The following is a 25,312-nucleotide window of genomic DNA, read 5'->3' as shown; positions in this document are numbered from 1 at the left end:
ACTAATCTGAGCAATTTATTCAGTTTCCTTTTTCACTCAATCTAATAAGATTTCACATGATAAAAAGTAACTCGTTCATTTAAACACTCCTCATTGTTAGTCTTATAAGGGAATGAAGGAAGTAAATCATAATGAATCCAATAGTGGTCTCTTTATATGAGAAGACTTTTATTTATACCGGAAATCTTTGAATAATTTTGTCTTTCCCTGTGAAATTTTCTTCTCTATATTAATTCCCCGTATTTTTTCTACTCTTTTTTAAATAATGTTGTAGACAGTTTCTAATTAACTTTGATTCAACAAAAATACAGCATCATCATGGAGCCCTACCAATCTCTATGGTAACAACAAGCGTGTAAGATTAAATGACATTATTGCCATTTAAATTCAGAAATAATATGGACCCAAATGTAAATAACTCACCACCCGATGACTAAACAGAAAAGAAAAAGATTGAGGAGACTTTTGCAAATTCTACTTTACCTCTCGATCTCCGTCTCTCCCACCAAGTCGCATAGCGATTAATCCGATGTCCACCGTTCGTTTCGTGAAGGGAAGCGATCGTGTCCGTGCGCTGCTTCCCGGTCGTTTGCGATTTTGGTTTTCCGGCTGATTCGTCGGGCGTCTCTACAAGGCACTCGAACCGTCAGTTGGGGATCCAACGGTTACGGTTTTTGTTAATTTTTCTTTTCATTTTCTGTTTTTGTTCCTCTTTTTCGCCCCGATCCTTTCCTTACGTGTATGAAACCCTAGGCCCCTTCGTTTTCTAGGGTTGGAAAATCACCGTCGTGAACCTCGATCAATCGCGCGATTACTTCGGGAAGGTGGAATTGGACTTCAGAAACGGGTTTCCCTTCGATTTCGGATCTGATCGATAGGAGATTTGTCTGGAGATGTTGTATCTCTAGGTATGTTATTCCTTCATTCCTTTGTTTAATCGTTTCGATATGGGTGGGGATCGATGGAGCAAATGATTCATATCGATTTTTTTTCTTTGTTTAGGTTCGATTTAGGACAGATTTGGGGATCGTTGGCTTGGAATTATGTTTTTGGATCCGAAATTAGGACGACAGTCTGCTCGCCATGTAAAATGGGTGATGAAATTTGGATTTTATTCATTATTTCTTTGAATTTTGTAATTGTTGATGGAAATTAGGGTCGACAAGAATGAGGAATCTGATATACCTAAGAAGCCAAAATCTTTGGATCTCCAGAGTATTTATGTGAAAAAACCAAGAAATTCTGAGAGGAAATCCAGCGTCAAGAAGGAGGTTTCAGTGTGGGAAGTAGAAAATAAAGTCCTCAAGAAGAAGCTAGGCTCCCAATTTGAGGAGGATGGAGAAGTTCTTTCAAAGCCAAGGAAAAAAAACAGAAAAGAGGTATCCTTGAGCAGGCTTGTACCTGCTTCTAAGCGGCAGAGAAACAGTTCAAATGTCCCAAAGTCAGATAAAGATCAAATTTCCAGTGTCCCCAAGAGTGATGATACCTCCAGTAGAAGTGATGCCACACATAATCTGCAAGGAACAAATGGAGATGCACAAAATTCAGCTAAGGACCATTATTCACAGCCCACAAGGGAGATAGATGATGCATCTATCGCTGATGAATCTAAAAGCAAAAATTATACAGACGATGGTTTCCTTCTTCCAAAGCGGCGTAGGGGCATTCCAAAGTCAAGAAAATCTAAAGATCCCATAAGCTTGGAAACTGAAATATCTAACTCTTGCCATGCAAAGGTTAATACTAATGTTCTGGATAATAAATTAATTGTCAAAGACAATTTGAAGCCAAAGGAATTGAGTGAAAAGAAGAGGAAGAAAAAGAAGAAAGTAGATGAGTGTGATATAAGTGGGTCCCATAAAGATGATTCTACTCCTTCCACCAGTGTTGGAAATCACAGTTTTATCAAGGATGGGAATAGAAAGGTTAGAAACAGACAGGAGAACACAAAGATGTCTGAACAAAGAAATCTTGTTAATCAGGCACGTTTTGCGGACAATAGTGTGAATTCAGTTTCTGTTTCTCAGGATGATGATGAGGAAAACCTTGAGGAGAATGCTGCTAGAATGCTTTCTTCACGTTTTGATCCGAATTGCACTGGTTTCTCTGCAAAGAGGTCAAAAAGTGGAGCTGATTCAGTGAAAAACTTATCTTGTTCACAATCTGACCATGAGAGAATGAAGGGTTCTCAAGGTGAGGCTTGTTCAATTGATTCATCAGGTAGGAGTCTTCGCCCAAGGAGACACAATGGAAAAAGCTTTGCTCGGAAGCGCCGCCATTTTTATGAAGTCTTTTTGAGGGATATGGACCCTTATTGTTTGGTTAAACAACGAATCAGAGTTTTCTGGCCTTTGGATCAGAATTGGTACTTTGGCCTGATTAAGAGTTACAATCCTATGACTAGGTTGCATCATGTCAAGTATGATGATCGAGATGAGGAGTGGATTAACCTCCAAAAGGAAAGATTTAAACTATTACTTTTCCCCAGTGAAGTTTCTAGCAAATTTAACTTTGAGAAACCAGGGACAGAGACACAAAACAAAAAAGTTGAAGAGGTAGACACCGCAGAGAGCAGTTATCTAGGAAGCCTCACAGAATCAGAACCCATTATCTCCTGGCTGACTCGTACAACCCATCGAACTACATCTTGCCCTTCCAATACCACAAAGGGACATCTTAGAGCTAGTCCTTTGAAGGATACCAGTCCTTTGCTGTTACCGGAACCGAAAGAAAACATCCCTATGATTCAACTGGATACAATATCTAGTGACTTATTACCAAATTGCAAGGGATCACATCAGTCATGTGATTGGAACAATAATGGTGTATCTGAGCAGAAGAAAAGTATTGATTCTCAAAGCAAGAAGTTACCTTATGTTTACTTCAGAAAACGGTTCCGAAATAAAAAGGAAGATTTTAAAACCAAACTGGCACAACATGCTGTTGATAGTGATCAAGGTGGTTCTGCAAGCATTCTCTCTATTGTTAGCAGTATGACTCCTAGATGGGAAGCTGAGAAAAAGTCGACTATGGTGAACTTCCAACAAGTTATTGTTGAATTGAGCTTACCACTTCGATGGACTCTGGACTTCACTTCTCAAAGCCAAATCTTTTGGCTTTTTCGATCACTTTATAATGCAAGGCATGGTAAACTGGTTTGTGGATGGCCTAACGTTCACATGGAGATATTTTTTATTGATGGCATTCGTGGACTAAGGTTTATTTTGTTTGAGGGATGTTTAAAGCATGCGGTCTCTCTTTTCTGTGTGATCATCAAGATACTGAATCAATATGTTGAAAAGAGCAACTGCACCAACACTTTAATTCAATATCCGTCAATTGTGCTAAGCATTTCAAGATTGAACAATTCAGGTGAGAACCTTCTTTTTTATAATTTGTTCTCCAAGATGGAAAGTTCAAGATGGAGGCACTTTGAGGGAAAGTTTAAAAAGCTTTTCACAAAGGAGGCATTGATCTCACCTCCTTACATCTGTTCAAATAAACTGTACCTTTCTACCAATGAAATATCACACAGCTCTGTTAAGCTGCTTGAGGTACTTATTTCTATCTGGAAGGTTCTTGCTTTGCTGACAAAATGTGCTCTTATTTATTTTCTGTGCAATTCATTTACTGCTCTAGTTCATGGTATCATTGTACTATCTAACTTGCTTTTCTCTACTTAACAATATAAGCTTGGTTATTCAGCGGATTAGGAGTTTAACGTGTTAGTATTCCATTTATATTTTCTGTATTAAGGAGTATCTTAGACTTGTCCTTTTGCTATATCTTTTGAGCCTTGCTAAAAGTTACATTGTAGTTATGACATGTTGGCCTTCCTCCAAATGCAATGTTATGACTCAAATAGCGTTGAATAATAGTGGAAAGATTTTAGAACATTATGGTTTCTATTTTATGAAGGGGAGCCTTGGCGCAATGGTACAGTTGTTGCCATGTGACCAAAAGGTCAAGGGTTCGAATCTTGAAAACAGCCTCTTGCAAAAAGCAGGGTAAGGCTGCATACAATGGATCCTTCCCCGGGACCCCGCATGATGAGAGCTTCGTGCACCGGGCTGCCTTTTTTTATGGTTTCTATTTTATGAATTGAGGCATTTAGTCATCTTGTGATTTTTTGGCTTGTAAAATTTTACAAGCCTATTGTAGGATCAGTAAAACTACTATTTGGGTCAAAGTGATTGGCAATTAGGAAATTCACCTGCAAAAAATCAACATAGAGAATTAAGATGAATTTATGATGTTAATAGAAAGGAAGACGATGACGACAACAACCAAGCCTTATCCCACTATGTTGGGTCGGCTTATGTTAATGGAAAAGACAATAGAAACAAATGCTAATACAAGGAGTTGTTGTATGGGTGGCTTTGAAAAATGATAAAATGAGAGAAAATATGGACTTGTTAAAAGATAATTAATAGTTTCCAAATTTAATCAATTTGAAGGTCTGAGTCAAGGGGTGGCAATTTAGGTTGATGGGTTATAGACGGATCATGTAGTGTTGACCCATGATCTGAATCTTGACACAAACTCAACCCATTTAATAAATGGGTCAAAACCTATGATCGTATGATGACCCACTTATAAATGGGAACATTTTTATGATCTCATAAGCAGGTTATTTGATACAACCCATATAATTAAATGGAACATAAATGGGTCAGGCCAACACAACCTATTTAACAAATTCAAACAAATTTTAAATGCAAAGAACATATCTTGAATTATAAAACACTGAAAATATAATCCATAAGATTATATGATATAACATGTATATGCTATTATACTATATATTTATAATTTATTTATTAGATTATATATTTACAGTTTATATAGATTACTACTAAATAACTAATTAAATATTTATATATTTATAAATGGGTCATAAAAAGTGATTTAACAATTTCATATTACTAGTGATATGACCTTGTCTAGAGTTCAATGATATGATAAGATTGATGTATCTAGATCCTATTAATTGGGACTAACAAGTCTGTTGTGGCTAAGTGCTTATTTTGGTTGTGGACTGTCTATGCACCACACACCAAGTCAACTGGTCACAATAGTTTAAACTATATATGAACAGAAGAGTGTTTTTCTTGCCCCTTTTTGCATTATGCTATCTAGCCATGTAGGATGTTAAACCTAACCATGTTGGAATAATATTTAAATACCACTAACTTCATTAATGTGGGCAATAGCTATGTGGAAATCCTTTGAGGTTTACTTTGTTTTCTGATTCAGATTTAGAGACCTAGAAATGTTTTCTAGAATACAAGAGAAATCCTTACTATTTGAGGTTGGAAATATGGATCTTATTATCTTATACACCATGAACTCAGTGTAAGACTATATTGCTAGTAATACTTAGTTTTTTGTTGTTGTTGTTAGAATTTGTTCATAATTGGAGCCATTTACAAATTATTTTTGTTAAACATGACATGGATTTGCTTATAGTTTTTCTTGGGTGGTTAATCTGGAGTTCTTTTGGTCTATAAACACAACTATCATGTTTTTTTTCCCATATCTGGTAGACAGTAATGTTGCCGACCCCACCTAGTGGGATAATGCTTGGTTGTTGTTGTTGTATCTGGTAGACAGTAATGTTTTATTCATACCTGATGATTCAAATCCATCATTCATATAACTGCAACAGATATAGACATTGTATCATCTGCAAATATTGAATACAAATCTATATTTTTTTTTTTTTGTTATAAAAAATTTGATCTTAAGTAGGTTTCGTCATTGGCTAGATCATCACATTGCCCCTATGTTTTAGTGTTGCTCTTTACCTATTTCAAGACAAATTATTGGAATTGTTCATATTAGAGACAATTGTTTGAAGTAGTTTTCTGCTGGGAAGGCATTTTATTATCATGAAGCATTACTCGATAAAATTCATTGATGTTTAAGGTTTGCATTATTTAAATTCATTTTATGTTATTTCAAATGAGTAGAAGAGGATTCAATTTATATATCTGTATAAGACAGATGAGCTAAAAGCCTAAAACATCTGGTTCCTGCCAATATTAGGGTCCATGGTGATCAATTTACGGTCCAACCTTAACCTTAAAAGTTGAGGATTTTCCAGAAGTTGAATCAGAGTTGTCTAGGTCACATTAGAAAACTTACCAACTCATCAAACAACTTTCCCATCATCACAGATTCATAGTAGGGAACCTTACTATCTATCGTCATATGATTGTATTCATCAAACTTATCATCTAGGTCATAATATACAACATAATTAATTACTAAGGTTTCTGTTATTCTTCTAGTATACTTTTTTTTTCCTTAAATAGTATAACCCAAGATTGAATCTATCAAGTTAACTTTTCTTGGATACCTTATATATTTTATTACCGGTTTTTTTTTGGTTTTTTGTTTTCTTTTTTAGGGGGTGCCAAATGGACCTGATTCAATTTTACTAAATTTTGAAGGTGATTGCTAACAAGTTGATAAAGATTTTGGAACTTGTTGCCATCATGTTCACCAAATGAAGACTTGCTGCTATATACTAGTACTATAATATTTGACTAGGCCATTTCCTAAAACAATACTTTCTTAGAGCGTTGGTTTTCATATCCATGCCCTTGGTTTAGAGAGGTTTTAATGTGTTCCCCTTCCCTGGAACCCCGCATTGACCGGAATTTCGTGTACTGGGCTGCCCTTTAGAAAGGGTGCACAACTAATTTATACCGAAACCTAGTTCTTTGCTAGCTTTGTGCACCGGGCTGCCCTTTAGAAAGGGTACACAACTAATTTATATTGAAGCCTAGTTCTACTTTGTCAACTAGGAATGATTTTATCTGACCGATGTTGTTTATTTCTTTTGCAGAAGTTTTGGGAAAGGTCAAGCCTATTCTGTAGACCTGATATGAATAATGCAGTTAATCCAGTTTTGAATAATTTTGTTCATTATGTGACTGAAGAGCATGAGAAGCATTATCCATGTTCCCTTTATCTTGCAAAAGGATCATCCTTTTCTCTAAGTCTGTATCACAAGTTGCCAATTGAGAAAGAAACAACTTCTGGAGCTCGGACTTCAGTTTCTTCACCAAAAGATGCAGATAATACTAATAATACATCAACGTCTGATCTCTGTGTTTCTTTTGATGAAGCCCCTAAGCAAGCTCCAGAAAGGCTTGGTAGAATGTGGTCTTGCTTCAGTGAGGCTGCAGTTGATCACATATCATCAAGTACACATACTTTGACTGATGGAACTTATGGTAATAGATATGCTAACAACAATAAGTCTAATGGCCATCAAGATCTTGTAGCTGGTGATGATGGTGTGGGGAATATTGCCGACCATGGGTGTGTCTTGCTATCTGGAACTCCAAATGAGTCTGCAACATCTGTGCACACCGTTCATTTTGGTTCTGAATATGCTGAAGATTCATTTCCTCTGAAATCTCATAATGATAGACATATAATCAATACCACCAATATTGAGGTTCCACTTGAGGAAGTTGAGAAGCATAATATTAAAAAAGGTTTGTTGATGCATCACCCTGCTTCCAATTTGATCCTTGAAATGAAAGAACATGAAAACCCTAGGGCAAACGTTCCACAAAGTATGTGGCATCGCAATCGCCATACTTCACTTTCACGGACATTTATTCACAGTCCGAAACTGGGTTCCACAGATCTTATGGCCAATGGTGTTTCTAGTGGCTACAAGAGACCTCGAACCCAGGTCTCATATTCAATGTTACCTGGAGGTCATGAACATGCTTCAAAATCTATAATTAACCATCAGAAGATAAATTCTCTTAAAAAGGTTAAGGAACTTGTTGCAAATTCATCTTCTGGTTATTCCAGAAGTTCACGGAATTCCTCAAATTCACTTATCTGTGAAGCTAATGTCCTCATAACTCATGCTGATAAATGTTGGAGAGAACTTGGAGCCAAAATTCAGCTTGACCGAGCTGATCAGAAGAATTGGAGGATATGCGTACAGGTTTCAGGTGTTACAAAATATGTATACAAGGCACACCATGTTTTACAGCCTGGGACCACAAATCGATACACTCATGCTATGATGTGGAAAGGAGGAAAAGAATGGATGTTAGAGTTCACTGACAGGAACCAGTGGTATATTTTCAAACAAATATATGAAGAATGCTATAATCAAAACATTAGGGCTGCCTCTATGAAGAATATTCCAATTCCAGGTGTTAGGTTGTTCTCAGATAGTGATGATGGTTATATTGAGGTGCCTTTTGCTAGGAATTCTTTAAAGTACTTTCGATATATTGGCTCCGAGGTTGATTTTGCCCTGGATCCATCTCATGTGTTGTATGACATGGACAGTGAGGATGAGGAATGGATATCCTCAGTGAGAGTTTCTATGGACTCCACTGATAATAAGATTCCTGAGGTTACAGAAGCTATGTTTGAAAAGGTTATGGACAGGTTTGAGAAACTTGCATATACTCAACAATGTGAGGAACTTACCAATGAAGATATAGAGAAATACATGGCTGATGTTGGACAGACAGACTCAGTTGAAGTTGTTTACGACCATTGGAGGCAAAAGAGAAAGAAGAAAGGTTTGCCTCTTATCCGGCAATTCCAGGTACATTGTTTTGGTGGTTGATAATGCTATGATTATGGTGGATGAAGTCAATTGCCACTGAACTGATTGTATCGATTGCATAAACCTGCTCGAGGTTTTAATATGGTCATTGTTCATTTGTGCACTCATTAAGTTGTCCAACTTTCTGACCTTTTTGTTTCTGATCTTGATGGGATTTACCTAACCTCCTATGGACATATAAGAAGTTATGCAGATAAGTGTAGACTGCTTTTTTGACAAAGATGTTTACCTAACCTCCTTTTGGAATCACATAATCAACAATTTCAAAAAATTGAATAGCTGAGCAGCACCTTACAATATTTTTGCAGATAATAATTACATTGGCATAGGTTGGCATATTCCAGTTAATAATTACACTTTATTGTGTTGAATAGTGCATGCCAATTGTGTCTAGTCCTACATAGCTAGGGAAATTACATTTAATTGCTATTTGATTAGGTTGTCGTTTTTCCTTTTCTTCCCTCTGTTGCCTTATTCGATGCCTAATTGGTTGGTGTGATTTGCTTTGTTCCTGGATAAGCCACCTTTTTCCATACATATTAATACATATGATGATGCTAGTGTTCTTTCACCAACATGAGATAATTTGTCCTATTTTGGTTGTAGAGTTAGTTTTTATAAGTATTTCTGTAATCCTAATAATTCCAGAATTTCATCATTTAGAATGCTTGATGATTCTAAACTTTGATAGGCTAGGTTAATTTGCTTATTTCCTGACATTCTAACCTTAATCGGTTGATGTTATTTGTACTTCATGCTTTAGCCTTGGCTTAAACCATAGAATCTAGCTATAAACTGACATTGTCAAAACTCAAAAGCACTTGAACAGTCACCCAACTTTGGGAGCCATATTCCTTTCCTTGGGTAGAAGTATATTCCTAAGAAATTATCATATAGAGGTAGGATGAGAATTGCTTCCGCCAAAGTCTCACCACTTCATTATTTAGAAATTATCCCGCATAAGGTATATGATTTTTGTGGTGGCTGAATTAGGTATCTTAATGTTCATACATGGAGGGAAACACATTGAGTTGTATGATCATGCATTGTGGAGAATTAGCACATAACGAGAGCAAATTCAAATGGCTTTCATTATGTAAAGGGTAATTGAAATTGTTCTTATCCAATTTTTTTCTGGCGTATGTATCCTGGTATCATCTACAACTATATAGATGCTTAGAGAAATTTTCTATCAACTATATAGATGCTCTAAGAATTTTTCAACCTACTATAATATGTTACGTCTTGTTTTAAATTTTATGACGCCTTTGAATTGAAAGGAATATATGTTGCTGGGTGGGCCAAGCTAACAGAGATTGGTTAGAGAACTATGTCAAAGCATAATATTTAAGGTTGTTGATATAAAATAAACTCTAATTCCTATCCTCTCAAGTGATCATTTGGATGATGTGAACATACACATTTGTTTGGAAGTTTAGGTGTTTATATGGTTACAATCATCTTATGCATCTGTATGTTTTAGTATCTTTCAACTTGTGATCCTTGAAGCCACTTTTTGGCATTAGTCCTTAATGTCCAATGCTCTTGTTCCTTTGGCTTTCAGCCACCTCTCTGGGAACAGTATCAGCAGCAACTGAAGGAATGGGAATTAAAGCAGAGCAGAGTCCCTATCCAATCCGGAGGATGCCACGACATAGCAGATTTAATGAAGAAACCACCTATGTTTGCCTTTTGTTTGAGACCACGAGGCTTGGAAGTTCCTTTATCAAAGCAGAGATCTCATAAGAAGCTCATGTTCAATGGCCACCATAATGTTTCAACGAGAGACCAAGATAGCTGCTCTAATCTTGGTACTTTTTTTTTTTCTATATCTCTTGATTGCTTTGATCTTATGTCTGCTGATTTCATATTTTACTGTACTACCAGGGAGAAAAGTGGATGGCTTTTCACTCGTGGAGGTTACTGGTTCCAGCTACGAATCTTCTGATTCTTATCACGGGCTTCTGACTCAATCTACCTTTTCACCACGGGATACTGCAAGCACTGAATCCTTGTTCGCTCATGATAGTTCAGAAAGGTTTCTAGACTCGAGATATTCTCGAAGCAATTCAAAAAGGATTGATGCATTCCTGTCTCCCAGGTATCTTCAAAAGGCACCATTCACATATAATCAAAGACCTAAAAATGAAGTCAATAAATGGACTTCAGACTATTCTGAAAGTTCTAGCATAAAGCAAGCTTCATCAAATGGGTTTCAGAGGCATCTTGCTGATATGGATGAGTTTAGGTTGCGTGATGCAACAAGTGCTGCTCAGCATGCATGGAACATGGCTAAGCTTAAGAGAGAGAAAGCACAGTGGTTGCTACACAAGGCTGATCTTTCACTTCATCGAGCCACAGTTGCGCTAATGACAGCAGAGGCAATAAAATCATCTGAGAAAGGCATTGTTGGAGATGGGTAAACAATAAGGATACTGAGGCTATATTTGCCAGAATTATCCTTGATTCATCACGGTTGTACTCATTTTGCTGGATAAGAATTTTCTTGGGAGTTGGCCCTTGAGATTTCTTATAGCTAAACCAAACAGATTGAAGTGATATCGGACATGGAGAGCTACCCAAAGAGAAGTTCCTTTTTGAGGATTTTGTTCAGCCACTTCAGTTTAACAATTTCAGCTTCGTCTACTAGCTCTTTCATTTGTCCCTGGAGATAGTGTGTAGTTTTCAATGCTAATCCTGTACAGATTTGTTTTTTCCCCTGTTTTCATCTGTATTTCAGAAAATGTCTACTGATAGTTCACTCGGTACGTCTGCCGAGAAGTTTTTCTATATCAGATCACAAGCTACTGACAGGCGAAGCTGGGTTAAATCGCTGGCCATTTGTACTGGTATAAGTTTTCCCATATTAACCATAATCTAATTTTGCATCGCCTAGTGTTTATTCCCTCGGTGTAAGTTAATTTGGCAAGCGTCCAGCTATATTTAGCAACACAATCTTTATTGCACGCAGTTCCAAAGAAATGTTTGAAATGTTCATCCATCTGTTATGAGCATGGATATTACTCACTTGAACTGCAAGATGTTTGTTGCTTTAAAGCTGAGTTCCATCAGCGGAAAGCCGGTAGGGGAAAAACAATGTAACTAAAAGTTGCTTTCTATGTTAATAATCCTGGTGTATACCATTCAGCAATGATGCATATACTACTGTTTCGTCTTCAATATTATCTTTTTTCTGGCATGAATCCCTTGATATCTCAGCCATTGCTCAAACTTGTGAACAATTTATAAATTTATTTCGGTGGCAAAGGGCCGAGGTCTTGATATGTTCTGAAATTTGATCAAGGGTTTGGTATATGGTTATTGATCGGAACTAACATCCTATTTTGAATGTATTAGAGTTAGATTGATATATTGAAGTGGAGTGGCACAATGCTTTGAGCTCCCAGCAGCTACTCATTATCCATGATTTCCATGATCATCTCAGCATCGACCTTTGGAAGGGGCCCTTCATCTCCTTCACCACTGTTGCGCTCTCCTTCACTCGTCGCCTGCCTCCACTTAAGCTATGTGTGCTTCGTTCATTGCTGCTGACAAGACGGAGGGTGAGGTCGTCGTGAATGTCTCCGTTGATAGATTTTGTCTCTCGTCTCATCTATCGCTCTTACAACGCTCCTTATGTGCTTTTTAATAGTTGTATCTCACCTAGTAAGTGGCAATGACACCGGAAGAGAATGTGTGTCCATAGGAGTTGGTCGTGCCCCAACTTCCTTGGGTGAGTCGTCATAAATCTTAGTGTGCTTTTTATTTGAATCTTTAAGCATAATGTTAGAAATCCACCAATTCCTTCAGGTTTGTAATTGATTATCTATTTATATTTTAGAGTATATCAACTTGTTTTATAGGTAGTACTAAACTAGTATATCACAAATCTATCAATTCATTCACTGCACAAATCAGTTTGCAAGCAAGTTCAATTTGGCTAAATTGCTGTTGATATAATTCAGGACGGATTTAGGAAATAATGTTTGGGTGAGCTTACTAGAAAAAAAAAATTAGAGTTGGTATGGTTGAAGAAGAAAAGGAAACTAACTAAGTTATGGTTTTGAAAAAAAATGAAAGAGAGGAGAAAATAAATTTTTTAATGGTAAACAATCGATTAAATCAGTTTAATCTAATTAAATTTGATTTGATCATAACTAGATTAAATCTAAATTAATTTGGATTTAGAATATCATATTTCTTATCTTCGTACCTATTTGATGAATTTTGTTTGATATCGATCTAATTTTAAATTAGTACCTTTATTTCATCTTCAATTATTCAATTCATTTATTTTATTTAAAAGAAAATCAATACTCAGTGTGTATGGATATATACGAGAATTGAGTCACAAAAGGAATGGGTTATAGTCCAGGACTACCCTTACGGAGCTCGTCTCTGATATAGATGGTTTGGTTTAATTCAATTCAGTATACCAAGTTGGGTTGGTGTTGCGATGATTTTCTGTAAATTAGAATTCTATCCTTAGTTTTTCTCCATTAACACTCTCACTTCTCACTTATTATAGTAAAAAGTAATTGTGCTCATCTCAAACGCTTCTTACAAACCGCCACCAAATTATATATAAAAAAAGTAAATTATAGAATCAACTTATAGCCGACCGTAAAATAGTTAGAGAGTGAAAGAGTTTTTTTCTCGGAGGACATGCATCCACCGAGAATTAACCTCTTGTCCCATTATAGTAAAATTGTCACTCTCTAACCAACTGGGCACCTTACATTGACAAAAATAATTTAATGAGTAGTCAAGTGAGATCTCCTTTATTTATTATCAAAATAATATTCCAATTTCAATATTTTTTTTTTAAAAAAATTATTTTTAACGATATTATAACAGCTACAAATCATAAATTACTACACTAGAAACACTTCAATTTTGATTAATACTAATAATATTTTATTATAATAGTAAACTAAACTATTACAATATAAACACAAAGATCAATAACGAATTATAACTACTATAATATATAGTTTAATAATATATATTAAGGGGGTATTTGATTTAGGGGAATAAGAGTAGAGAATAGGAATAATAATTATTGATTATCATTGTTAATGTTTAGATTATATGAATGGAAATATAAATAAGGGGATGAATCCTTATAATTAGGTAATACTCATTCACATGTTCCCCCCTCAATGAGTCATTACTCTATTTTCGACAATCAAAATATTCCCTTATTCCAAAAATACTCTTGACCTAAAACTAAAATTTCCCCTTAATATCAAATATCAAAATATATTTATTTAATTTTTCTTTCATATCACTTTCTCTCTCCTTATTCTCTCTCAGCATATTTTCTCTCTCCTTATTTTATCAATGTCAACTCAAGGCATAGGCCACCTAGGGCCTAATAAAATTGAGGCCCCTAATTTTCCATATTTTAGTATATATATATTTAGAATTTAAGATTTTAAAATTTAGGGGATAGATTATAATGAATTTAAGCTAATAAGATTTTCCTCTAGGATTCAGAATTCCCTCTTGAGTTTTAGTATTCAATATAAATAATTTTAGGTATTCACGGGGTATAATATATGTATTAAGGATTTTTTAAGGATTTTTAATTTTTTTAAATTTTTAAAAAATTTAAAAAATAGAGTCGGGGCATCTGGATTTAATCTGGAGCTCTGACCAAAATTAAAAAAAATCTAGGTGCCTATATTAATTTCAGGCACCCCGATAAATTTGTCGCGGACTGTTCCACATGGAATGGTTCGCAACTTATCATTCCACTATTTTTAATATATACTAGTGATCGTGCTACGCCTTGAATCACTCGGCCATCTCTCCTACATAATCTTATTATTGACCAGAAACCGAGTGAATAGTGAATAACGAGTCATTCATATTATTGCAGTACAAGTACGACTGATGAATAGTTCCATAGGAAAAATTCCTTTCAAATCAAATAAAATTTTCTATTTCTCAACAAAAATTTAGCTCATTAGCTATCCCATAGATCTAATACAAATTATTGAATCGTCCCATGTATTTTTATATTTAAATTGTATGACATAACATATGCATGTTATGCAAACAAAAAAACAAAATGAAATAATTTTTCTATAAAAAAAATGGATTGGACTAAGGTAAGTATCCGTTTTGTTTTTTGTTTCTTCTTTGGATCATAACCAAATAAAAACTTCTCGAATTATCAGAATCCGCAGTACAATCCTCTGTTCGCAACTTATCATTCCACTATTTGTAATATATACTAGTGATTATGCATACGCGTCGCGTGTGTAATATAATACATTAAAATCACATTTACCCTTTATAATGAAATTATAGACGCGTGTGTAATATAATACATTAAAATCACATTTACCCTTTATAATGAAATTATATTAATTAAAGCATTTTAGCATTAAAATACTAGGTTCGCAACTTATCATTCCACTATTTGTAATATATACTAGTGATCGTGCACACGCGTCGCGTGTGTAATATAATACATTAAAATCACATTTACCCTTTATAATGAAATTATATTAATTAAAGCATTTTAGCATTAAAATACTAAAGTAGAGTCATTAGTAAAGTCATTAGAGTAAAGTACCTGACTTTTAAAAATCTAAATTATTTGGGTCTTTGAAAATCCGAATTATTTGGATTTTCAAGTGTAACCCTTATGGTTTCCCTATGAAAAAAATTAATTTAATTTAATATTATACTTATATTAGTAAAAAAAACTAAGAAAAGTATATTTTTTAATATTGTCGTCCTAAAATATTTATAGAAGGTTCTTTGATCATAGTATTGTCAATTCTAAGATGTGAGACTAAAAAGAACTATATTTTTTTTATATAAAACAACTAGAGAAAATTAATGGTAGAAAAATTCATAATAATATGTCGCAGCTGAGTCTCGAACTCTAGATCAATGATTGTTGCGCTTGTGAAATTACTAATAAACCTTGGAATTATTTTTAGTATGAATAGAAAAAGGATATTAACGTAAATTCATTTTAGGCTTCACCAAAATTAGTTAATAAAGGGGAGAGATTTTTAATAAAATAGTAAGATAATATATATATATATATATATATATAAAAGATCTCCTACGGCAGGCTCCGTGCGGTTTGGTGCGGCGCGCATCAAAATTAGTATTGGATCGATCTACTGATCGATCCAGTGAGGCTAAATTGATCCACTGATTGATTCAGCCCCGTCGCCCGTCTTCTCTCGCTTGTCTTCTCGCGCCCGAATGGGGAATTGCCTAGCCTGAGGTGGCAGCGGTGGTGATTCAGCACCCAGGAGGGGAAGGCGGAGAGGCTTTACTGGCCGACGAGCGCCGCCGACGTGATGAAGAGCAACCCGGGGCACTACGTGGCCCTGGTGACGCTCACTGTCTCGGAGACGAAGCAGGACAGCGGCACCGTGAAGTTCACCCGGGTGCGACTGCTGAAGCCCAAGGACGTGCTGTTGCTCTGCCGGGTTTACCGGCTGATCACCTCCCAAGGTCCCAGCTCGTAGGATTTTGAATTTGCAATCTTGGATTTCTTGCTTTATGGGCTAATAGTGTGAGGCATTTTAGCGATCGGCCAGAAGCTACGTAGGCGATCATGCAGAGAAAGCAGAACAAGCTCAAGAAATACTAGGCTGAATCATGCAGAGGACAGCTGCAAGAAGAGGAACACAGGAAACCTAAAGCTGCTGGAGAGGCACAGCAGGAGGATACAGAGAACGAACCTCAAGTTTGTGTTCTTTGCTACGATTCAGGTGGGAGGGAGGACGGAGACCAGCAAAAGAATAGCACACAAGCAGCGACAGCAATTCCCCATACGAGCGTGAGAAGACAAGCGAGAGAAGACGGGCGATTGACACGACGGGCGTGAGAAGACCGGCTAAATCGATCAGTCTATATATATATATATATATATATATATATATATATATATATATATATATATATATATATATATATATTCATCCTTAAATTTAGATAATTAAAAAAATATCAATTTTTAAAATTTAAATTATTCTAATTTTATTTATTTTTTATTTTTTTCAATTGTGTATCTTATTTTTTTAAAAAACCCCCGAATTGATTCTTTATTTTCTATGTTGATCGCTAAAAAAACATATTCTAATAATTATCGATAATCTCATAATTTTTTATTTTCTTATTAGTGCTTTCACATCTTTTTTCTCTCTCACTCGATCTCATATCTTTCTCCTCTCTTGTCAATAATATTTTTAAAGGACATCATTTTCTTCCTTACTCATGATCTACCTTACACTTTTCTTCCCCTTTATAAGAACATAAAATAAGGATTTTTATTCATTTGATTTGATACAAAATAGTATATTAGTTTTTTTAAACATTAAATTGATTTCGGATATTAAAAACATATTATTCAATAAAAATATGAACTATATATTTGTTATTAATGTTAAAAATAAAAACTCAAAAAAATCAATTGACAATTGACATGAAAATCACTTAAATTTTTCTTAAAGATAATACTTTATAAAAAAAATATAAATAATAAATTCAAACTAAAATCTACGTGAGATATTAAAAAACATTTTTTATACATGAATAACTTATAATACTACTAATAAAATTTGTTAATATAAAGTTATGAAAAAAGTTCTTAAAATTAAAATTAATAAAATTTTATTTATGTTCAATAATATCTCATAAAAAATAAATAATTTAACAATTTTATCCATAGAAAAAAATTATTATGAAGCTTAAATATAAATTTTTAATTAAATTTTTCATCTAAAAAAATTTAAAAAAATTACATTTTATATAAAATAAACTAATATTGTTTTCTGAAAATAAAAATAAAAATTTGCCTAGGGCCTCCAAACCAGTTGGGACGACCCTGTATTTTATCACACACTTTCTCTCTCTTTGATCTCTTCCATCACATTCTCTTCCTTTTTTTTTTTTCGTCACACTTTCTTTCTTATCATACTTTCTCCCCTCTCAATTTCTCCCATCACACTCTCTTTTCTCTTTTTTTCTCATGACACTTTATCTCTCCTCAATCTCTCCTATCACACTCTCTCCTTTTTTAGCACACTTTCTCTCACATCACATTTGTTTTCTCTTTTTTTCTCATGACACTTTCTCTCTCATCACATTTTCTCTTTTATCATACTTTTTCTCTCCTTAATCTTTCCCATCACACACTCTCTCCTCATTTTTTCTCATTTCACTTTCTCTCTTTTCATCCTCTCCAATAATTCTTTCTCTCTTATCATATTTTTTCTCTCATTACACTCTCATTTCTCATTTTCTGTCATTACACTTTCCCTCTTTTCATTTTTCCCATCACACTTTCTCTCTCATCATACTTTCTCTTTCATCATATTTTTCTCTCACATCTAATTTTTTCTATTATTTTCCTTTAAAGGTAAAAAAGAAAATTTTGATTTATTCCGATAGAAAATATTTAACTAATTAAACATTACTTTTAAGAGTAATATTCATATTCATTCTCATTCTCATTCTCATTCCATAATACTATGATTTTTATTTGGATTTATATTTTTAAGAAAACCAAATGCCCTTTAAATCTCATTATTAGCTCAGTTGATAAGTACATAAAATAATGACTATAATAATCAAAAGAGGTCTCCAGGGCATAGCACAGTTGGAGGCATATGGTTTCGTGGCCGAAAGGTTCAGGGTTCGATCCTCGGGATGTCATTGCCTGGGGTTAGCGTCTCGGCTATGCGTTTTCAGCTATGTACCTACATTTACCTCCCTCCATATTCGTAGGATCAATTTTAGGGGGCCGCTGATGTGATGATTTCATATTTTTTTTATAATAATTAAACGGGTCAAAATTCGATAGAAGAGACTCCATATCCACCTAGATTTCTACTGAACTTTTCCGGCGTGGACCGTCGCACTTTTATTTAATAATAATAGAAATAAATTACGATGGGAATATATGTTGTTTTAATAAAAAAAAAAAAGTCTTTTTAATTTTTACCATTTTCCTAGCAAGTAGCAACCCTTCCTCAGTTGAGCAGGAAACTTTAAAATGATTATTAGATGAAAGTATCAAATACAATCTAAAAGCTTTAATCACTTATGGATGTGCTTTTGCTGCACTATAAATATTACTAGATATTTAACAAAATAAAAGAAAGTCTTAATATTTTATTAATATCTAGTATGCAATGTAACAAATAAAAAAAAAGATTGTTATTTTAAATATCATTGTAATTCTGTCCTAGTGTTGAGATAACAATATAATTCTATATCCGAAATTTTAAATAGGGATGATATTTTTTTGTCCAAATGTTAAAAAAAATAATGTGTGAAATTGCATTATCTCTATTTAGAATTTCTTTTACAACGAGGCTATAGCCTTATTCGACTAAATGAGACCAGCTAATGAAATTGTAAATATGTGAAAATAAAATATTTACCAACAGAGAAACATCTATATATAGAATAATAAGAATGTTTATTCAACTAAAAAATGAAGCTGTTTTTTGGTATTTTTTTTATTGAGCCACAAAAAAGTTTTTTTCTACCATTCTGAAGAGTAATGTAAAAAGATTATTCAAAAGGCTTATTTCAAGTAGAAGCTTTAATGTCATTGCTATCTTATGCATGTAGCCACTTTCTACCATTTCATTTTTCTTGAAGTTGGTTAGAGAGCTTGGAGTTCAAGAAGTTTTAACTCTGACCACTTTTACTTAGAAAAGAAGAATACAAAACTACATCAAATGTAATAGTGCAATCAAGCATTAGATCGAAATGATAAAAAATGAGATAGACAAATTAGGTTACCCTAACTGTAGAGAAGAATATAAGGAGAAATCAATTGTCCCATGCTTAGCTTGAATTGTTTTAAGGCTCCATACAGGCTTCTTTTGCTCTCTCCTCTCAACATGTACAATTGGAAGAAAATGAAATTGAACTAATGATTTGTTTTCACCTTTTACAAAAGGTCATACATCAACTCTTACACTTTTTGGACTCTCAAGTCTTAGCCATGTGAGGTGACTCACTCTACATTGAAACTGAATGGTTCTCCCTAAGCTACTAAAGGTGCCCTGCACTGGTAGGGGTTGGTGAAAGAGGACATAGCCAGCTTAAATAATGAAGGTGGAAGTCCTGCCATATGTCGAATGCCTTCGGTCCACACACAAGTATTTGTACTGAGCAACAAGCACTATACTTGTCATACCTCCAAGTCAAACCCATTGCCATATTTCTCACAAAGTTAGAAAATTTTCACCATATCCACCGGCGTTAATCAAGGAACTAAGATCTGTTTTTCTACACTAAAAAGTCCAGAAATGGAGACTAACCAGCTTGGATTTTCATCTCAATTCATTTCTGTCCATTCTCTCTTGTCCTATTTTATTCCCCTCCACCAAACATAGTACTGGTACTATGAATGCTTCTTCCTACGTGGTTGGTTTGCCGACACAAAAGCATTATGTGATCGCAGCTAAAACCCAAAGAGTTAACATTAAAGAGGACATGTCATTAAAGAAGCTTTCGGCCATTGTCAGTATTTCTCTATCCAACTACTGTAAAGAATGCCCAAGTCCGTGTACAAATCTGTCACATGGTTACCGGTTCAGCTAAGCAAGTCCATGCATACATGTTCCATGTATAACTAGTCTAAACTACCTCAAGTACCAAATTAAATTGCCAGCTTCACCGACAATTATGGCACGAAACAAGGCACATGCTGGAAAGGACAATAAAGCCAAACTAATTGACTATCATATGATTGCAGAATGCTCTCCTAACTTACTTTGCACGACTATGAAACATAAGAAAGGAATTTGACAAATGAATATAAGAACTAAAGAGTGCTTTAGAGATAAAGAGATGAAACATTCTGAAAGTAACACTTTGATGATAGTAACTATGGTGGACAATCTGAGGGGAAAAAGAAATTTTTAAAGATAAATAAAAGTTAAAAGGGAGGTAAATCACAAATAAACGTTGTTCTAGATTATAAGGAAGGTAGCTAGCTATGACACAGATATATACAGTGTTTGTTTGAATCCTCCATTAACATACATTTTCAAGGAATAGAATGCAATCAGAATCGATCCAAATTGACAAGTATTTTACTCATTTTAGAAGCAAAGATCATAGAAGCATCACTTGCAAACAAGTAAAATATGACAGACAAAAGTGATGTGACTCGACCAATAAATTTAGGACCACGATGATAGCTTAATTAGTGGCTAGAATAATGTGCAAGCACATAGTTGTTATTCAAACACAAGCACTCATTACAAACTGACAATGTATAGACACCATTGATAATAGTTGCAAAGCATGCTTTGAGAATCTGTGTTCATGATATAAAAAATAAAATGAAAATAACAAAGTATAACAAAAGAAGATGATACCCCGAAGTGATCTGCATATCTTGAGTCTCATGTTCTCTGTACTAACATTTTTCCCTTGCACTTACTCCATCTCTTGCTGTCAATCATTTATTCACAAACATATATATTTGTAGCTCAACTTACTGTGGAGATGTTCCCCAGCGTTCCCTTACTCCATTGCTTTGTCCAAATGATGGAAGTTGCATGCACAAAGCAGTGGTAATCCAAGTAAAACTCGCTTCTTTCATCTCGAATTTAAGATTGCTTGATAAGCATCAAAATGTTCAAAGAAATAATCTGATAAATCAAAAACATGATGGAGAATCAAGCACCATAAGAATCACAAATGAATGAAAGATTTCTTTGGAGGATGAGAATAATTCCAAAAGAATTAATAGAGAGGAGGAGGGGGAGATGCGTATTTGACTCCAACAACGGGTGGCAATGGAGCTTCGTAATTAAGTTTTGGAGGCGGGGGATATAACGTGGGTGGTGGCGGTGATCCGTAGTGGTAAACCGGCAGCGGACCTAAATTAGGTGGCGGCGGTGATCCGTAGTGGTAAACCGGCAGTGGAGGTAAATTAGGTGGCGGAGGCGGAGAGTAGTAATACAGGGGCGGTGGAGGTGGTGAATTAGGCGGTGGAGGTGGTGGGGGCGACGGAGGAGGTGGGGAAGGGGGTGGGGGCGACGGTGGCGGTGGAGATGGGGGTGGAGGAGAAGGAGGCGGTGGAGACGGTGGAGGTGGAGATGGCGGAGGTGGAGACGGCGGCGGTGGAGATGGTGGAGGCGGGGATGGCGGAGGTGGAGAAGGAGGCGGGGGAGATGGTGGAGGTGGAGAAGGAGATGGCGGCGGCAGAGATGGTGGAGATGGAGATGGCGGCGGTGGAGATGGTGGAGGCGGTGAATGTGGCGGAAAGTAAATTGGTGGATGCGGAGATGGCGGGGGTGGGGATGGAGGCGGAGGTGGAGGAAGCTCGGGCACGAATGGCTTGCAACGGAACGTACTACAATCCACCGGGTGCGACAAGAACGATCTGCACTGCTTCGCCGACCGCTGCCACGGCCGTTTCGGCAGGCAATTCCTCCTGTCATCGAAAGACTGAACTTTTAAGCACGACGGCGGCTCGCCAGTGAAGAAATTGTAGGAGTAAGTAAAATTCTGCAGGTGTGGAAGCTCGCAGATGGCCTCTGGGATGTCTCCTGACAACAGATTATGCGCAACGTCGAGCTGTTCGAGGTCAGTCATGCCGCTGATCTCCTCCGGCAGAGGCCCCAGCAGCTGGTTGAAGCTGATGTCAAACACCGTGAGCTTCCTGAGCAGGCCAATCTCGGACGGGAGGCAGGACCGGAGCCCATTGTTCATCAGGATAATCTCGTTCAAGGTGTTCGACATATTGCCAAGGCTAGCCGGGAGACATCCTCCGAACCTGTTGTCGGCCAGAACGATGACGGACACCGGCGAGTTGCCGATATTGTCCGGAATGTCGAACACAAACCTGTTGTGGTTGATGAAGATGGCATCGAGCGGCTTGTCAAAGAGCTTGCGGGGCACGCCGCCCTCGAACTCGTTGAACCGTATGTCAAGAAACTTGAGCGCAGGAAGCTCGAGGAGCACCCGAGGGAACTTACCGGCGAAGCGGTTGTTGCTCAGATCAATCTCGAAGAGGCGAGTCAGCTTGCAGAACTCGTGCGGGACAGTGCCGCAGAAGCGGTTGGAGTTGATGTGGAAGAGAGCGAGATCCGTAAGCAGGCCGAGCTCCTCCGGGAGGTACCCCGCAATGTCGGCGTGGTTTAGGTCGATGCCGGCAACGACGGTGAGCGAACTGTTGCAGGGAAGCGGAGCGCAGAAGACGCCTAAGTAGGAGCAGACGTTGGGTCCCACCCAGTTTCCGGTGAAGTTGTAGGGGTCAGAGAGAATAGCCTGCTTCCACGCCTGAAGCGCGACATAGGCGTCGCGGAGGCGGGGGTTGTCGAAGTGGAAGGAGGGGTCGACGCTCACTCCCTCGCCGCGGTCGCCGTACTCGTCGACGTAGTACAGAAGCTGCCGCCGCCGTAAGAGTCCGGCATCGGCATCCTCGAGGCCATGCCAACCAACCTCCGACTCCGCCGCCGCCGGCGCAGCCGCTAAGTAGATCGAGAAAAGGAAGACGAAGCAGCACAGCTCCAACAATCTTCTACCTCTCTTCTTCATCTCATTGTCAGATTTCAGAAGAAGAGATCGAAAGGGAACGAGGACAAAGGATGACTTCTAGGTATTTGGAGAAGTGCGATGAAGAGGAAAGGCAAGGAGGAGACAGCTAAGCACAGCTCAAAGCCCACCCGAGATTAATGAACGCGTTTAGCAGCTTCGCTAATCTCGCCCGCTTTATAATCGCCTCTTCTCTGCATGCTTCACTATTAATTAATCCCCCAAGCCGTCGGATACCGTCACTCGCGGTGATCCCAAACGTGACACTTTCCGGAAGGGGATATGATTCGCTCATCATGGATTTTGAATGGGCGGCTGCGGTCAAAAGACACGACCAAAGGCATCGCCTTTTAGGGGAACGGCATGACCGCAGTACGATGACCGGTGGTGCTCGTAACAACAACCAATCAAGTCTAATGACTGCTTAGGGCGGTTTATATCGTAATCAGTTAGGGCGAGTCGCGGGTCGGCGGTCAGGGGAGAGAACGGCATCGTGATTTGACGAGAGTGCCCTAGATTTAGAGCCGTGGATAAGGGCAAATGGGACATTTCGTAACGTTGATGCGATGCTGCGCGCATGCGATGCATGGATGGCGATGGGACCACGCGAACAGAAGCGCCCATGTGAGCGGGCCCCGCGGGTTGAGCCCCACCTACGCACCGCGTTCGGTGGCTGCTGACCGCGGGATTATTATTACGCGAGACTAGAGTAATGAACAGGGAAGTTTTCAAAAAGCCTCTAATCTTTTTTTTGTATCTTTTTCAAAACGCCCCTATCGTTCCATTTATCATCCCATTGCACCCCCACTTGTTTTGATTATATTTCAAAGTGGACCCTTTTACTTAGGTTAATAAATCATTCGAGTGTTTATGGTTTGCGTGAGAGCCTAACATTACTTCATTTTACAAGAGTTATTTGTACTTTTTTATCTAGTTATAGTATAAATTATCTTTGTCAAAATTAGAGGTGAGCAAAATCTCCATTAAATAATTAATCAAATTTGGAAATTATTGATTCATAAATTTATTTTTATAAAAAAATAATTATTTTGATTTAGTTTCAATTTTTTAATTTTTATGATTAAATTGAATGGATTGATAGCAATGGAGTAATGTGTTATTCTCAGTCGACTTTGTTCGTCTCTCAACTCTAAAATATTCTCAATCTACGATATTAACTTTCTGACTCTTAACTCTCGAGTTTTACTCTAAAATACTCTTAATTCACAATTCAACTATCCGATCGATTTGATTTTTAACTGATTGTTTAACCCTATGAGACATTGTGTTCGAATTAATAAAGAAAACTTATTTTGAAACAAACATAAGCCTGTAATTGAAATGCCCCTAAACTTTGAGTAGCATGTTGAAAATCTCCAAAATTATATTTTTGCCATTTTTTAGGCTTAGATAAGTGAACTCACTAGCGTTTACATGGAGGACACGACTCCTGATATTGATTTGAGAACTAAGTTTGTTTAATGAATTTATAATAAACTTTAGAATTTATTTTATAGAGAAATGAAAAGTCTTGCGCCCAGCTATTTCACAGCTGTTGTGGGATGAGAAGTCAATTTGGTTGCTATGGATTGCAAAATGAGGACTCTATCACTATCATATAATATCACAATTGGTCAATGTAATAAATTCTCAACACTAAATTAAATTAGTGTTTCATCATTATTATGATGATTATAGCTTTCTTATAGTCAGATAGTATGTGTAATATAATTGTTAACATTATTGTAAAAAAGAATGAGGCAAATATTTCCATTTAATACATGTTATTTACACTAAATAACTTCTAAAGGGTGTACATGATAGCTAAATTATAAATATATATGACGTGCAATAGACATACTTATGATCGAGAGGGAATTGCTAAAAGACATAAGGGACTATTTGAGTCGAGACCTTTCCTAGCTCGTTCCTTAGTTCTAAAAAGCTACTTCAACACCGCGTGCGCGACATTGCAATAGTCTACACCTCATAGCGAGTGCTTAATAAGTTGTCATCCAAATTAAACATGATTAAGTGACAAGTCTTAGGCACTAAGATATGAATGGATTCCATATCAAAGCACTCCTCGACCCAAATTAATTATGAAGCTTACTCAATCACACAACAAAAAGCTTGTGGCCCACTCCC

The 25,312-nt window shown here is 36.6% G+C and overlaps 2 protein-coding genes and 1 pseudogene across 4 annotated transcripts; 2 read left to right on the top strand and 1 right to left on the bottom strand.

Annotated features, from left to right (window-relative positions):
- Positions 1-700: 700 nt before the first annotated feature.
- LOC122001300 lies at positions 701-11,505 on the top strand. 3 transcript variants are annotated; one of them, XM_042555980.1, is made up of 6 exons: positions 702-908; positions 1,003-1,085; positions 1,157-3,554; positions 6,854-8,596; positions 10,182-10,428; positions 10,505-11,505. In XM_042555980.1, coding segments are annotated over exons 2-6 (4,926 nt in total). In that variant the 5' UTR covers positions 702-908; positions 1,003-1,083; the 3' UTR covers positions 11,041-11,505. The 3 variants fall into 3 exon arrangements, with proteins under 3 accessions (XP_042411913.1, XP_042411914.1, XP_042411912.1); XM_042555979.1 differs by having other exon boundaries at positions 701-908; positions 1,003-3,554; positions 6,857-8,596; XM_042555978.1 differs by having other exon boundaries at positions 1,003-3,554.
- Positions 11,506-15,850: 4,345 nt separating this feature from the next.
- On the top strand, positions 15,851-16,438 carry LOC122000044 (annotated as a pseudogene).
- Positions 16,439-20,826: 4,388 nt separating this feature from the next.
- LOC122001299 (leucine-rich repeat extensin-like protein 4) lies at positions 20,827-23,336 on the bottom strand. The gene has a single exon (XM_042555977.1). The coding sequence runs from the start codon at positions 23,165-23,167 to the stop codon at positions 21,368-21,370; it is 1,800 nt and encodes a 599-aa protein (XP_042411911.1). The 5' UTR covers positions 23,168-23,336; the 3' UTR covers positions 20,827-21,367.
- Positions 23,337-25,312: the final 1,976 nt, after the last annotated feature.

Source organism: Zingiber officinale, chromosome 7A, assembly GCF_018446385.1.
Source record: "Zingiber officinale cultivar Zhangliang chromosome 7A, Zo_v1.1, whole genome shotgun sequence".
Classification (NCBI taxonomy): domain Eukaryota; kingdom Viridiplantae; phylum Streptophyta; class Magnoliopsida; order Zingiberales; family Zingiberaceae; genus Zingiber; species Zingiber officinale.
The sequence above is the reverse complement of the archived record's forward strand: the minus strand, read 5'-3'. Positions and strand labels throughout refer to the sequence as shown.

Bases quoted from the DNA above. Each gene is read 5' to 3' on its own strand.
- LOC122001300 (XM_042555978.1), top strand. From the start codon at position 1,146: ATGGAAATTAGGGTCGACAAGAATGAGGAATCTGATATACCTAAGAAG. The intron at 3,555-6,853 runs GTACTTATTTCT...TTTCTTTTGCAG, and splicing joins GCTCTGTTAAGCTGCTTGAG to AAGTTTTGGGAAAGGTCAAG. The intron at 8,597-10,181 runs GTACATTGTTTT...TTTGGCTTTCAG, and splicing joins CTCTTATCCGGCAATTCCAG to CCACCTCTCTGGGAACAGTA.
- LOC122001299 (XM_042555977.1), bottom strand. From the start codon at position 23,167: ATGAAGAAGAGAGGTAGAAGATTGTTGGAGCTGTGCTGCTTCGTCTTC.